Source organism: Rattus rattus, chromosome 9 (genome assembly GCF_011064425.1).
Source record: "Rattus rattus isolate New Zealand chromosome 9, Rrattus_CSIRO_v1, whole genome shotgun sequence".
Taxonomy (NCBI): domain Eukaryota; kingdom Metazoa; phylum Chordata; class Mammalia; order Rodentia; family Muridae; genus Rattus; species Rattus rattus.
The window spans coordinates 91,854,751-91,867,859 of record NC_046162.1 but is presented as its reverse complement, the minus strand read 5'-3'; the positions used below and the strand labels follow the sequence as shown (position 1 = coordinate 91,867,859).

The 13,109-nt window shown below is 43.2% G+C and overlaps 1 protein-coding gene across 1 annotated transcript in view; it reads right to left on the bottom strand.

Annotated features, from left to right (window-relative positions):
• The window catches only part of Nlk (nemo like kinase), a 126,659-nt gene that overhangs the window by 4,137 nt on the left and 109,413 nt on the right, over positions 1–13,109 (bottom strand). The window contains exons 7-10 of the mRNA XM_032912846.1: positions 10,483–10,584; positions 3,236–3,322; positions 1,035–1,233; positions 282–375 (exon numbers count right to left, since the gene is read on the bottom strand). Coding sequence (XP_032768737.1) covers positions 282–375; positions 1,035–1,233; positions 3,236–3,322; positions 10,483–10,584 — 482 coding nt within the window. The remainder of the gene's footprint in view (positions 1–281; positions 376–1,034; positions 1,234–3,235; positions 3,323–10,482; positions 10,585–13,109) is intronic.

Here is a 13,109-nt window from a genome sequence, read left to right as displayed (position 1 = left end):
ATTAGTTAAAAAAAAACAAAACACAAACAAACTGAAATGAAAGTAGAAACAGGGAAGATGGCTCAGCAAGAAAGGGGGCTTGCCACCAACCCCGATTGATGACTAAGTTTGATCCTAAGAATACACATGGTACAGGCAGAGAACTGACTCCTGAGTATCCACACATATACATACATGCAAAATGAATACTTAGAAAGAAACCCAGAAATATGCTGCATAACAAAATGATAACACCCTTGCTTTACTTGTGCGTGATGAGAACTGAATGCAGACATAGTTACCTGATAAAGCTCTTAAAGGCAGCGGACTGCGGGTTAATGCAGAGAGGTACTCTGTTTCCTTTCTGCTGTTCCAAAATGAACTGGTGGATAATTTCTGTGGAGAAAACAAACACCATCCACTCCACTGCCAACACACAGGCTGGCAGTGTGGATTCCCAGCTAATGCAGCCAGCGTTTGAACACAGCAGCCTGCTGGGAGAGTCAAATCATACACATACCCTCTATCAGTCCAAATCAAGTTCTACTTTTTCTGAAGCCAAAATGATGGGTATTACTAAAAACAGACAAGAACTCCCCTAGAGGCACTACACAGGCTGGAAGGTCCACTGGTGGGGAGAGTCTTCTAAATCTAAGATCCCTTCAAATCTCTACCCCTGGGAATGAGCCTTTACCAATCTTCAGGGTGCCCCTTTCTCATCACCATTCTCTCTAGTGGACTTTGAGTTTCTCTGGAAAATGTCGTATGTTATATAAAGAATGACATTAAGCGAATGCAGATAGAGTATATTTTGAGTCCCGCTCATACAACTTGGACTAGGAATGAAGTCTCCATCCCTTTGGCTCATCTTCCCCTGGATATAATGCTAGATCACCATTCTCTTAACATGTACACATGCTTTGCACACACAGCTATGTGCGAAGCTGAAATAAGACGTCGGACAGCTTTGGCGAGCCTCTGACTCTAGATCCCTGACTATGTAATCAAAGATGTCACTAGTCACCCTGTCTGACTGGATGTCAAAAGGTCCTCACCTTTAACTTGTCGGACAGAGCTGAGGTTCTTCTCAAAGGTGTCATCAAATTTGGGGTTGGTGACAGGCTCAAAGTCACTGGTGTAGACTCTTCCCGTCGAGGTGGAAAAGCAGCACTTACACATACATGTATGGTATCTCAGCCGCCCTTCATCTAGGTAGGGGTGGGCTAAGGCATCCTTAGCGGATATTCTTTTTGACTGAAATCAAATTTAGAGACCAGCACATCAACACTCCAGATAAGCATGGCTGACCATGTAGAATCTTTCACAAGACATCACGCATCTTATACCTGACACGTAACTAATTCGGGGAGGGGGGAGTGAAGTCAGGGTTAGGTGGCTGGAGAGTGAGTAGACTTAGGATGACTGCCACTTTGAAATGCTCTTCTGCTAAGTTCCAAACAAAGAATAACAATGCCAAGCTCCTACCTTGAAATAGATCTACACAGGGCCCCAAATATAAATATCATGACATTTAAATATGTAATGCATTGCATTTGAGACAACAGGCTACATTTCTGGAAGTGTCAGCATTTAGAGGGGATGTGTTTACGCTGGCAACTTTAGAAGGCTGCTTAGAACTTTTATTCTCTCTGAACATAGACTGACAGGGCAAAGCATACCCCAAAGCTGCAGGAGTCAGTGGAGGGAGCAGTCTAAATGTCAGGTTGAGACCAGAAGTGGCTGCCTATCTTCTGACTTGTGGGCCCTTTTGATCAGAACAGTTAATATAACAGAGTGTCAGTCTTTTACACTCCAGCAAAAAATTAAGGAAAAATCATTCCTCCTCAGTACTCAGTGGATGATGAAGGGAAAGTGGATCTTACAGGACCCAAGGATGGGCTCAACAAGAAACAATGAAAATGACACTTAGCCCTGCTTCGAGAATGTGTGGCACTTCAGGTTCCTTAGGCCACAAGCTAAATCATCTCATTAGCCCAAAGTCTCAGGTAGCCAGAGTGGCCTCAAACTCAGGCTAAAGAGGACCTTGAAACTTCATCTTCACTGTGCAAGCCAAACTGGGTTTATCATCATTCCTGGTTCAAACCCAACAAGTTTCACACCTAGTTTCTAAAAAGCTCTGGTTGTCCTAGACATCACAGAGATCTGCCTGCCAAGTGCTGGGATTAACGGCATATGCAGCCATACCCAGCCCCCTTATGGTCTAAAGATAACCATGTAGATCTGATTAATATACAAGTAAGATGTTGTGTTCTCACCACAGAGCAAGGTAGCTTTACTGTCCATAATTGTGTGGGCTTTTAAAAATTCTTTTAATACCTATTTTTTAAAAAGAATTATTTATTTTATGTATATAAGTACACTGTAGCTATCTTCAGACACACCAGAAGAGGGCATCAGATTCCATTACAGATGGTTGTGAGCCACCATGTAGTTGCTGGGAATTGAACTCAGGACCTCTGGAAGAGCAGTCAGTGCTCTTAACCACTGAGCTATCTCTCCAGGCCCCAAATACCTCTGCGTGTTTTATATTTACTGATTTCTTTCTGAAGTGTTTCTGTTTGAATCTTATCTGACAGTAATTACGGGAACACATATATGAATGATACATAATCTCTGGACGAATAAGCGAACAGCAGACGTCACCATGTAGTTTGTGTCCAAAACAATCAAGTACAGAAGAGAGGGTTAGAAAAGCTACAATCTCCTCACAAAAGTAAACTTTCCATACACCATACAATGGGCAATTTTTCAAACAATTAAAAAAAATTTTCCTTTCGATTTAACTTGGTGTCAAACCCTTTTAAGATATCAAGATTCTAAGAATGGTAATGTCTTCTAGCTCTTTACATAAGCTTTGCTTAAACCTAAGTGTCAATACTCAAACACCTAGGGACCGGGATAACACAGGGAGCACAAACAGGAGCAGAAATCTGTTATTTCCAGTCATTATTGACACGCTGGTCTAGTTAAAGCCACAGTGCTTCTCTTAGAATACTATTTTAAAATTTAGGGGCTGGAGCAATGGCTAAGCAACGAAGAGTTCTTATTGCTCTAGCAGAGGACCAGGATGTAGACTCTGGCACCAACATGGCAGCTCCATTCAGGGAATCTGATGCCCTCTTGTGACCTTTGAGAGCATCAGGCACTCATGAGGTGCACAGATAAACAGGCAGGTACAACATTCAAACACACAAAGTAACAGAAATGAAAACACATAAACATTAACACTACTTACTGGATCAAAGACCAACATTCTGCAAAGCAGGTGAACGGCTTCATGTGTGGCCTGGCTGGAAAGGGTGTAGAGTACAGGGAGAGATGGCTATAAAAGAGAAAAAAAATTCAGATGTTTAAGCCTTTATGCATTACATATTTAATACAGTTAATTTATAGCAAAAGAATTTGTCAGCTCAAAAGATGTGAGCTGAATGTGGTGGTGCATGCCTTAATCTCAGCATCCAAGAGGCAGAGGAAGGTAGATCCCTGTGAGTTCAAAGGCTAGCCTAGTCTACTTAGTGTCAGGCCAATCAGGGCTACACAGTGAGACTGTGTTTGAAGCCAGCTCAAAAACAAAACAAAACCCAACAAAACAAAACAAACAAATAACAACAACAACCCCCCCCAGACCAAAACAAAACAAAAAAAACATCAAAGGGAATGACTTTCATCACATTCATCGGGCTTCAGAAGGGAATTCTCACTGACTTCCAGCAGCATACCTGGTCAGAGTACATCAACAGCACAATAGGTCAGAGTACAAAAAGTCTTGACAAATGAAAACTGATCTAATAAATAAGATGGCTTTGATAAGAAGGGAGGACCAAACATGTGTAAGGATGGAAAAAAAAGATTAAAAACTTTGACCACGGGGCTGGGGATTTAGCTCAGTGGTAGAGCGCTTGCCTAGCAAGCGCAAGACCCTGGGTTCCGTCCCCAGCTCTGAAAAAAAGAAAAAAGAAAAAAACAAAACAAAACAAAAACAAAACAAACAAACAAAAAAAACTTTGACCACACTCAGAGCCATGGACATCCAATGTGGAAAGTAAGTTAGGTGTGAGTGAGGTTCTAAGTGCTAGGCGACAGCCCTCATGAGTGTGCTCTCTCTATGGTGGCCTTGGCCTGGCTAAACAAGGGCCCCGGGAGGTTGTTGCTTCAGTTCTCATCCAACTATCACTATCAAGAGGTTTAGACTTTAGCTGGCATCAATGGGCCCGTGATTCAGTCAGCACATTAACTGTACACTGGATAGAAGGATGCATTCTGAAGAACTCTACCTGAACAAACTCTCCATTACCCTGAGTCTGCTGAAGGGTAGACATGGTCCCTGCAGGAGACCAGACAGTTTTTTTTTTTTTTTTTTTTAAATTCTTTTTTTCGGAGCTGGGGACTGAACCCAGGGCCTTGCGCTTCCTAGGCAAGCACTCTACCACTGAGCCAAATCCCCAACCCCTAGACAGTTTTACTAAGCTAAGCTTTCCTACATCTAAGAACCTGAGTTGTAAAAATCCACAACACCATAACACAATAAAAACACTATACAGTGTTTGCATGCCAAGAACCCCTGACCCACAGTGAACTATTCTTCTACTCTGAAGCCTCATAGTTTGGTTGGCGTGGTTCTGTCTGCCAATTTTGCAGATAGGCACCTCCTCATGCTTAGCCAACTGACCTGGCCCCAGGATGGATTCAAAGTCTAAACTCCACCAGAGGCAGGCAACAGAGTGACCAGGCCAACACATCCAACCCTTTCCCCCTCTTTCCTGACTTAATTATTTAGAATAAGAAAGCTGGCCACTCATTAACTTTCAGCCAGTTGTGTCTTCAAACTCTCCTGCCTCCGTCTCTGGAGTGCTGAGATTACGGATGAGCATCTCTACCCTTAGCTAAGAAACTCAATTATTTTGTTTCTGGAGACAACTCTCAGTGCAGGTGCCCGGCCCAGTTTAAAAAAAAAAAAAAAGTCTACTGTCCAGAGAATCCGGTGTAAGCTCAGCTTAGAGGGTGATCACTCTGCACCCCCAGTGCCTATTGGTCAGTTAAAGCCTACACTAACTTTGATGCCCTCCCTCAGAGAAGACTGTGTGACCTGGGGGCTGTAAGGTGAAATGATCCCTTTCCTCAAGTTGCTTTTGGTCCTGGTGCTTACCACAGCAAGAGAAATTCAAACTAAAACACAGTTTTCCTCCTTTTATTCCAAACTAAAACCCATCTGTTGATTTGAATCTTCTATGAGAAGCCTGCATCCTCTGGTGTGTTTTGTCTTGTGACCCTCATGCTTTTTCTTTTTCTTGGAGCTGAAGACCAAACCCAGGGCCTTGCGCGTGTTAGGCAAGTGCTTTATTACTGAGCTAAATTCCTAACTCCATGAGCCTCGTGCTTAAAGTTTATATTAAAGTTTCTTTAATAACTTCCAACTCTAGTTAAAATTGAAACAAGTTGTAAAGCGTTTTAAGACATATCCCTCAAAGGCTGGCATGATGGCTCTAACACTAGTAGACCCTTGCAAGCATGAGGTTATGAGCTCAAACCCCAGAATGCTGCTGGGTAGGGTCATGTGCTGTGCGTTTTTAATGCCAGCACCAGAGAGATGGAGAGAGAAGGATCTCCAATGCACAATGGCCAGTCAGTTTAGCCTAAGTGGTACGTAGTGGTACGTTCTCGTCAATGGGAATGTTCTCTCAAATGAGGTAGGCAAGAGTTTCTGAGGGTGACACATGAGCTTGTTCTCTGGTCTCTACATGCACTCACACACACACATATGTATATCCAACCCATACACACTAGCTCACATATGAATATGCACAGGGATACGCACATTAAAAAAAACAATCCTTGGGGCTGGAGAGATGGCTCAGTGGTTAAGAGCACTGGATGCTCTTCCTCAGGTCCTGAGCTCAATTCCTAGCAACCACATAATGGCTCATGACCACCTGTAAAGGGGTCTGATGCTCTCTTCTGGCATGCAGCAGGACATACATACATACATACATACATACATACATACATACATACATACAGCCCCTGAAGTCTAAATATATTCTCTAAATAACCTAGAGTAGATGTAGTAAAATGGGGCTTCAAGACCTCCAGTCAGCACGAGCTGACACTGAGGATAAGTGTGAATCTTTTCTAAAACTCAGCAGTGCACATGCATTTGACTTTATGTAACTCCTGCTGTGCTTTATCTCCTTAAGGGAATTCACTTAAAACTTCTCAGTAGATTTTTATAAAGACCCTTTATTATGCTACGTTAAAAATGGAAACAAAGGCTGTTTCTATATCAACTGAGACAATACAATTTTCTTGTTTGAGATGCTGGACATAACAGCTTCTCTACGAATGGAGCACCTTTCTATTTCTAGTGACAGCTCCAGTTGCTCACTTTACTCCCCGAGACAGGTCACTCTATGTACTCTGGCCGGCCTGGAACTTGCCATGTTAAAGATGTGTGCCTATGTACCCAGCATCATAATTTGTTATGTTTTATTTATTTTTAACAGAGTCTTGAGATGCATCCCAGACTGGCCTTGAACTCTTGGAGACCCTTCCTCAGCCTCCACAGTGCAGGGATTATAGGCAGGCCTATATTTTTAAAGGACCCCTCTCCCCTAAACTGTTTAGTATTAACCTTTGTTTAATTTTATTTCGTTTATTTTTTGAGACAGGGTTTTTCTGATCCCTAGCTGGCCTTGAACTCAAGAGATGTCTGCCTCTGCCTCCAAGTACTGGGATTAAAGGTGTGAGACACTATGCTTGGCTGTAGTGTAGGCTCTCCCTACATAGCTCTGGCTATGACTTTGAGGCCAGCCTTGTCTATACAGCAAGTTCCGGATCAGCCAGGTGGCAGAGGATTCCCTGGAGCTGGAGTTACAGGTGACTGTGACCTGCCGTCATGACACAGGTGCTAGGAACTGAAGTCAGACCCTGTGCCAGGCTGATACGTGGTCTGAACCACTGAGCCATCTCTTTAGCTAACCCAATTATAATTTAATGATAGAAAAAAAATAATAAGTTTTTTGAATGACAAACATAGAAATTATATTGAGAGGTAAAGCAACAGTTCCCCACAGCCAGGAAGGGCCCCCAAAAGTAAGTGGTTCATGGGCACTAATTTTTATTACTGTGTGTGTGTGTGTGTGTGTATGTGGGTGGGTGCTGGTGCTAAAGCAAATATGTAGATGTTAGAGGCCAACTACTGGGAGTGAATTTTCTCTTACCACCATATGGGTCCTGGGGAGTGAAAGTAGGCCAGATGGGTTGGAGGCCATCTTACCAGCCACAGAAACCAAGGCTCACAGAGGTTAAATAATGTGTTCAAGGTCATAGAGTGAGTTATTAGTAAGGCTGGGATCCTTATACAACCGGCTTACAAACTCACTGTACACCTCATAGGACACCACTCAACCTGCTGTTTACTGCAGTAAGACTGAGACCAATAGCACAACCTCATCCTCACTACAGCCCAGAGACAAACTGAGCGCGCATACCCTGAGCTGAGTCAACTAAAATAACATGGATTTTGTGGAACAGCCACGATATACAAAACTATACAAGTTACACATTGTACTTTGGGGACCAAATTACTATTTTGAAGCAGAGTACATAAACTGGGAATAGTGGTGCACACTGTAATCCCAGCACTGATGAGGCTGAGGTGGGACAATGACAAGATGTGTAGCAAGGCTCTAATTAAAAAATCTCAGACAAAACAAAACTCAAATAACAACCTAAGAAAAGCCACAAAACAAAAAACAAGCAGCCAAAGACCAAGAACAGAAAAAAAAGTTGTAAAAATATTTAGTTATCTACATATCAAGTAAACGTGTGTGCAGTTGCCCCTTCCAATTGTCAAAACCATCACCTTCTTCTGAGAAGCTGTTAGTAGGCCCACCAGTGTCTGGATGGATGCCATGAGGTGGGGGAGAGAGGCAGTGGGAGGGAAAAAGACTGGTGGCTTATACAGCAGCTTCGAGGGCCTGTGAATGCCACTCAGAACTCAGCAATGGCAGATAGATCAACTAGCAGATGCAGATCAACACCAGTTCCGCAATGGAGGGAAAGCATTTATACTATAGTTCGTTGCCTGCGGTAGGCACAGCAGCACACACAGGCACAGCATACACTGAGAAACCCGCCAGCGTGGGAGACTGCTCCCCCATAGATGAAGCCCCTTTTCCTAAAGTTGCGGCTCCAGGATGTGAAAGTCAAAGCAGCTCTGGGCGGCAGCTCACTTAACTCACCCTACCAACTTTTCCTCCAATAGCAAATGTTCGGGCGCTGAGACTAATGTTTACTGTGGTGTTCCTCTCAGACCGCCTGACAACCAACCTGGTAAGCAAAACCTTAAACTTCAGGAGGTACCACTCACTAAGAGCTCAAGCCCTGTAAAATGTAGAAGAAAGGATTCCAAGAGAATTTATTTAACTTAAAAATGAACTTTTAAGCTTTCCTTACCTCCCTCTTTTGCTTTAGGAAATAATGTAATATTCTTTTCTTTGTTTCTTTCTTTTTCTCTTTCTTTAATAGAAAGATCTCAAAAAGTCCCTTTTTGAGCCTGTGGATGAGTATCTCAACCTGGCTTCCACTCACAACCCTCTTCCCATTTCCCGAATGCTGGAGTTGCAGGACTGTGCTGTCAGACAAAGTTGAAGGCTCCGGACTTTCACAGCTGCTGGGCTATTTTTTTTTTCCCCTGAGAAACCCAGCCCAGTGTGCTCAAAGGAGCACACACAGTGACTTTGGTGCAATAGGACATTTTCAAGCTGTGTTAGACACGTCAGGAACATCTCAAGAAGGCCTGCCCTCTAGGCTGTTATTTAGTAACATGACACTTTGACAGAGAATTATTTAGCTGATAACTACTAGCAATTGCTAAAATCTTTAGAGAAATGATACCAGCGTTGTCTGATCTTCATACTTCATTACTGGTTATCTTTGGCCAGGCAGATTTATTAAATTGATGAGGTCAATAAAGGAGGAAAATTATTCTATTTACAAGGGCACATTTACTCTAAGATACTAACAAATTAGATTAATGTTCCTGATGCTGGTCAGTAAATAGCATAGCAGATCTTGTTAGCATCACCTGTAATATAGACCCTCCTCTTAGTTAATAGTTACTGAACTCCTGAGAGCTTGAGAGCTTGTTAAGAGTGGTTAAGAGTATGTACTGTTCTTGTAGAGGACCTGTGTTCAGTTCCCGAGACCTAGGACGGGTAGTTCACAAATGTCAGTAACTTCAGCTCCAGGGGTATCTGCTTCTAGCTTCCTACAAACCTGTGCACACACCCACACAGACATGTACACATAATTTAACATCAAATACATCTCCTTTAAAAAATTACTGTATTCTTTTTAAGGAAGTCAGGGCCTCAAATTATTTCATAGTTTGAACAAAATGCAACCAAAGGCTATACCCGTAACGAGGTTCTTCTAATGTAAGCTTAGCCAGGTGGGCTGCTGTGACTTTGAGCCAACTTGATCTACATAGTGAGAGCCCTGCCTCAAAATTAAACAAATATGAATAATAAAAAACAAATGAGCAAGCATGTCTCTCTAGTTACTGGCCTGAGCTAGTGTTTGGGAACTTTATCTTACTGCCCGTGTACCCGTGGAAACAGCTTTGCAGTCACTGGGATTACAGAGAGGGAACTGCGATGCAGGGGAGCCTTGAGCAAATGTCTGCCAAGCAGTTTCAGGGGGGAGAATGTCAAACTCAGCCTTTCTTTGGTTGACCAATCAGTTCACCTGAGCAATCAATCAGATCACCTAAACGCCCAATGTAAAAGGCAGGCGGGCAGGCGGGCAGGCGGGCAGGCGGGCAGGCGGGCAGGCGGGCGGGCGGGCGGGCCGAGGAAGCCAGCCCTGCTTGTCCTGCTCAAGTCTTTCTGGCTCTGCTTGTTTCTTGTTCCTAGGCAAAGCATTCCCCTCCTTCCCTCCCTCTTCACATCATTAAGTTTTCTTTAGGACAGCACTTGCAGGGAACACTGCTTAATCAAGTGAGTGGATAAAAAGCACCCCAGGTTTCTCAGCAGTGATCTGGCTGGTTGCAGGTAGTATTGATTAGTAAGAATCGGGCGGTCCTTCTTTATAGGGATAACCACATTGGGATCTGATGTGATGCTAGTGGTAAGAGCAAAACAGCAAAATGGCAAAACAGCAAAACAGCAGCCTTGCAAGGCAAGGAGACACCGGCGGTTCTTTGAGCTTAGTGTTTGGAACTGACATCCTGACTCACATGCACTGAAGTCCAAGCTTTCTCCCCACATACTGATAACACTACGAGAACACCGAAAGGTCACCTGTCACCGATAAGCAATGGCGATACAAAAACATGCATTTTTCTTCTATGGTACTGGGCACAGTCACGTGCCATTTACTATTTATGGTCATATACACATAACAGAGATCTTGTAGGCCATCTTTTTGTGTCTCTGTGCCTATGTACATGTGTCTACAGACCTGCCCTCTTTACCTCTTTACCTGTTTGTGAGGACCCCTGAGTATGTGTGCCTTAGCACCTTCACAAGCTGTCCTCATCGCTTCCAGTGATGGCGTGCCCAACAGATCTGTGATCAAATCCAACTGCAAGAGAAGGTGAATACAGGTTGACAGAAGATCACAGAAATGGCTCATCGTTAGACTTAACTTGCAGCCTTAGGAATGAAAATTAACGCCACTGTTTTTTTAACCTTAGAACCACAACACCTTCAAGTCAGCTCTGATAAGAGCCCTTTATTTTACTTTCTGGCCTATTTAAAAAAAAAAAACAAAAAACGGGTTAGGTGGAATATACCTGTAAATTCTACCAATTAGGAGGCTAAGACAGGGCTGTGAATTTGAGGCCAGTTGAGCTACATTTCACTGGAAGCATAATGTTCTTGCAGTAGAGTAACTTTGGTGTTGTATCTCTGTGCCCCAGTGCTTTAAAACCATAACACTTACAATCTTTGGAGGCAGTGTCTAATGACTACTCTTTTCAAACGGACAATGAGTTGGGACTCAAGCTCTTCAAATAGCTAATCCACACATCAGATGCATGTAATATAATAAATACCCAAAGCATTCATTCACTCTTGAAGTAAAAGGTAAACCCTAAATGTTTGGACGAGCACATGCCTTTTACATTCTAGAAACCCCTTACACTGGCAGGAAAACGTATGACTTAGAAAACCATGATGCCACACAGGCCACATTTATTGAGCTGGGCACAATGAAGGAGACGTATGACAGCTGGTCTTCCCGTAAACAAGTCTTTGTAGGTAGCAAACCAACTCACCGGTCTTTTAGTGCTGAAATTGTTTTGACTCTACAACCTAGTTAACAGCAACAGTTCACGTGGACCTCCCTAGGATGGGAAACTGATGCCCTTACCTAACTGCAGGGCATCTGATGTTCTGGAAGGGGAAGTGCCTGAGAAACGGCTTTCCCCTGAAGTTAAGATCTCTGGACCCTTCTGAGGGAAGTGTGGCTCTGCCACTGGCAGGGCTCTAACAGCCAACCTGACAGCAGAAGAAGACGACGGCAGACACCCTCAGACTAACCTGGGACAGAGCTAAGGCAGAGGAACACTTTGATAGTCTGCTGTAGCTCAGTGTCTAAGTTCATTGATTTCTCAGAGACAGAAACTGCAAGAGAGATGAACTACTTCCACATAGAGGTTAGACTCTCTCCGTATACAACATCTGTTTCCGGGGGCAATTATTATCACACACTGATGGTAAACAGATGAGCGCCTAGTGGTTATGTGAAGCTGGAAAGCTCAGACATAGACTTTGCTAGAACCTGTTATGTGAACTTACGAAGATCTCCTCTCTCAAGGGCTGAGACACCACACTTAGCGCCAAGTGGTTTTTTCTAAAAATTATTATCTCAAAGTTATTCTAAGAGTTATTCTTTTTATGAGTGTTTTTGTCTGTATGTATTGTCTGTGTAACAGGTATGTAAGTGTAGTGCCTGAGGAGGCCAGAAGAGAGTGCTAGAGGTCCAGCAGACAGTTGTCAACTGTCACACAGCTGCAGCTGGTGCTCTTAGCACTAAGCCTTTGTCTTTTTTTTTTTTTTTTTTTTTTAAATATAGGGTTTCACTATACAGCCCTGGCTATCCTAGCCGCTTTTACGTAGACCAGGTTGGCTTCAAACTCATAAAGATCCACTGCCTCTGCCTCCCAAGTACAAGGACTTAAGGCGTATGCCACCAATGCTCACTTGTTTTTAAACCTAAAGAAGTATTTTAATTGTGTGTGTGTAGTCTCTGTGTGTGTACTTGAGTGCAAGAACCCTTAGAGTAGAGGTAAGAGCAGTTAGATCCCTCAGAGCTTAAGTTATAGGCAACTGTGAACCACCAGACATAGACGCTGGGAACCAATTTCAGGTCTTCTGGAAGAATGGCAAGTGGTATCAACCAGAGCTATCTCTCTCTCTTCGACTTTCCCAATCCCTTTCTCCTCCTTCCTCCTTTTCTTCTTCCTCTTTTCTTTTCTTTTTCTTTTTCTTTTTTGGACAGGGTTTCTCCATGTAGCCCTCGATGTTCTACAGTTCATTTTGTATACCAGGCTGGCCTCAAAACTCAGAGATCTGCTTGCCTCTTCCGAGTGCTGGAGTTAACGGTGGGAACCTTTAATCCCACCTGACCCTCTTTTTATTTTGAGGCAGGGTCTTACTATATAGCTCTAGCTAGCCTGAAACTTTGGGACTTGATACATAGATCAGGATGGCCTGGGACTCACAGAAATCCTAATAGCCTCTGCCTCAGGAATGCTGGGATTGAAGATGTGTGCCAGGACACCTGGCTGCAAATGATTTCTTAACGTTCGATTTTAATTATCTTCTGGTGTTCTATGCCATATCTGAATACTTTAGCCCAATGATAAAGTTTAGTTTTGAAGAAATCAATTCAAAAAGTGTATGGTCTACGCAGAAGAAGTATGCTAAGTCATCAAATACATTTTAAAATCATGGCTATTCAGCTGGAAGAAACAGATGTCTTTGAACAACTTAGACCATACCTATGCAATGTAGAGCCAAGTCTGCCGCTATGCACCAGTGCATGTAACAAAGTGAATGCTGTCTCTAATGGGCTCCTAACTGGCAGTATGAACCTCTGTCATC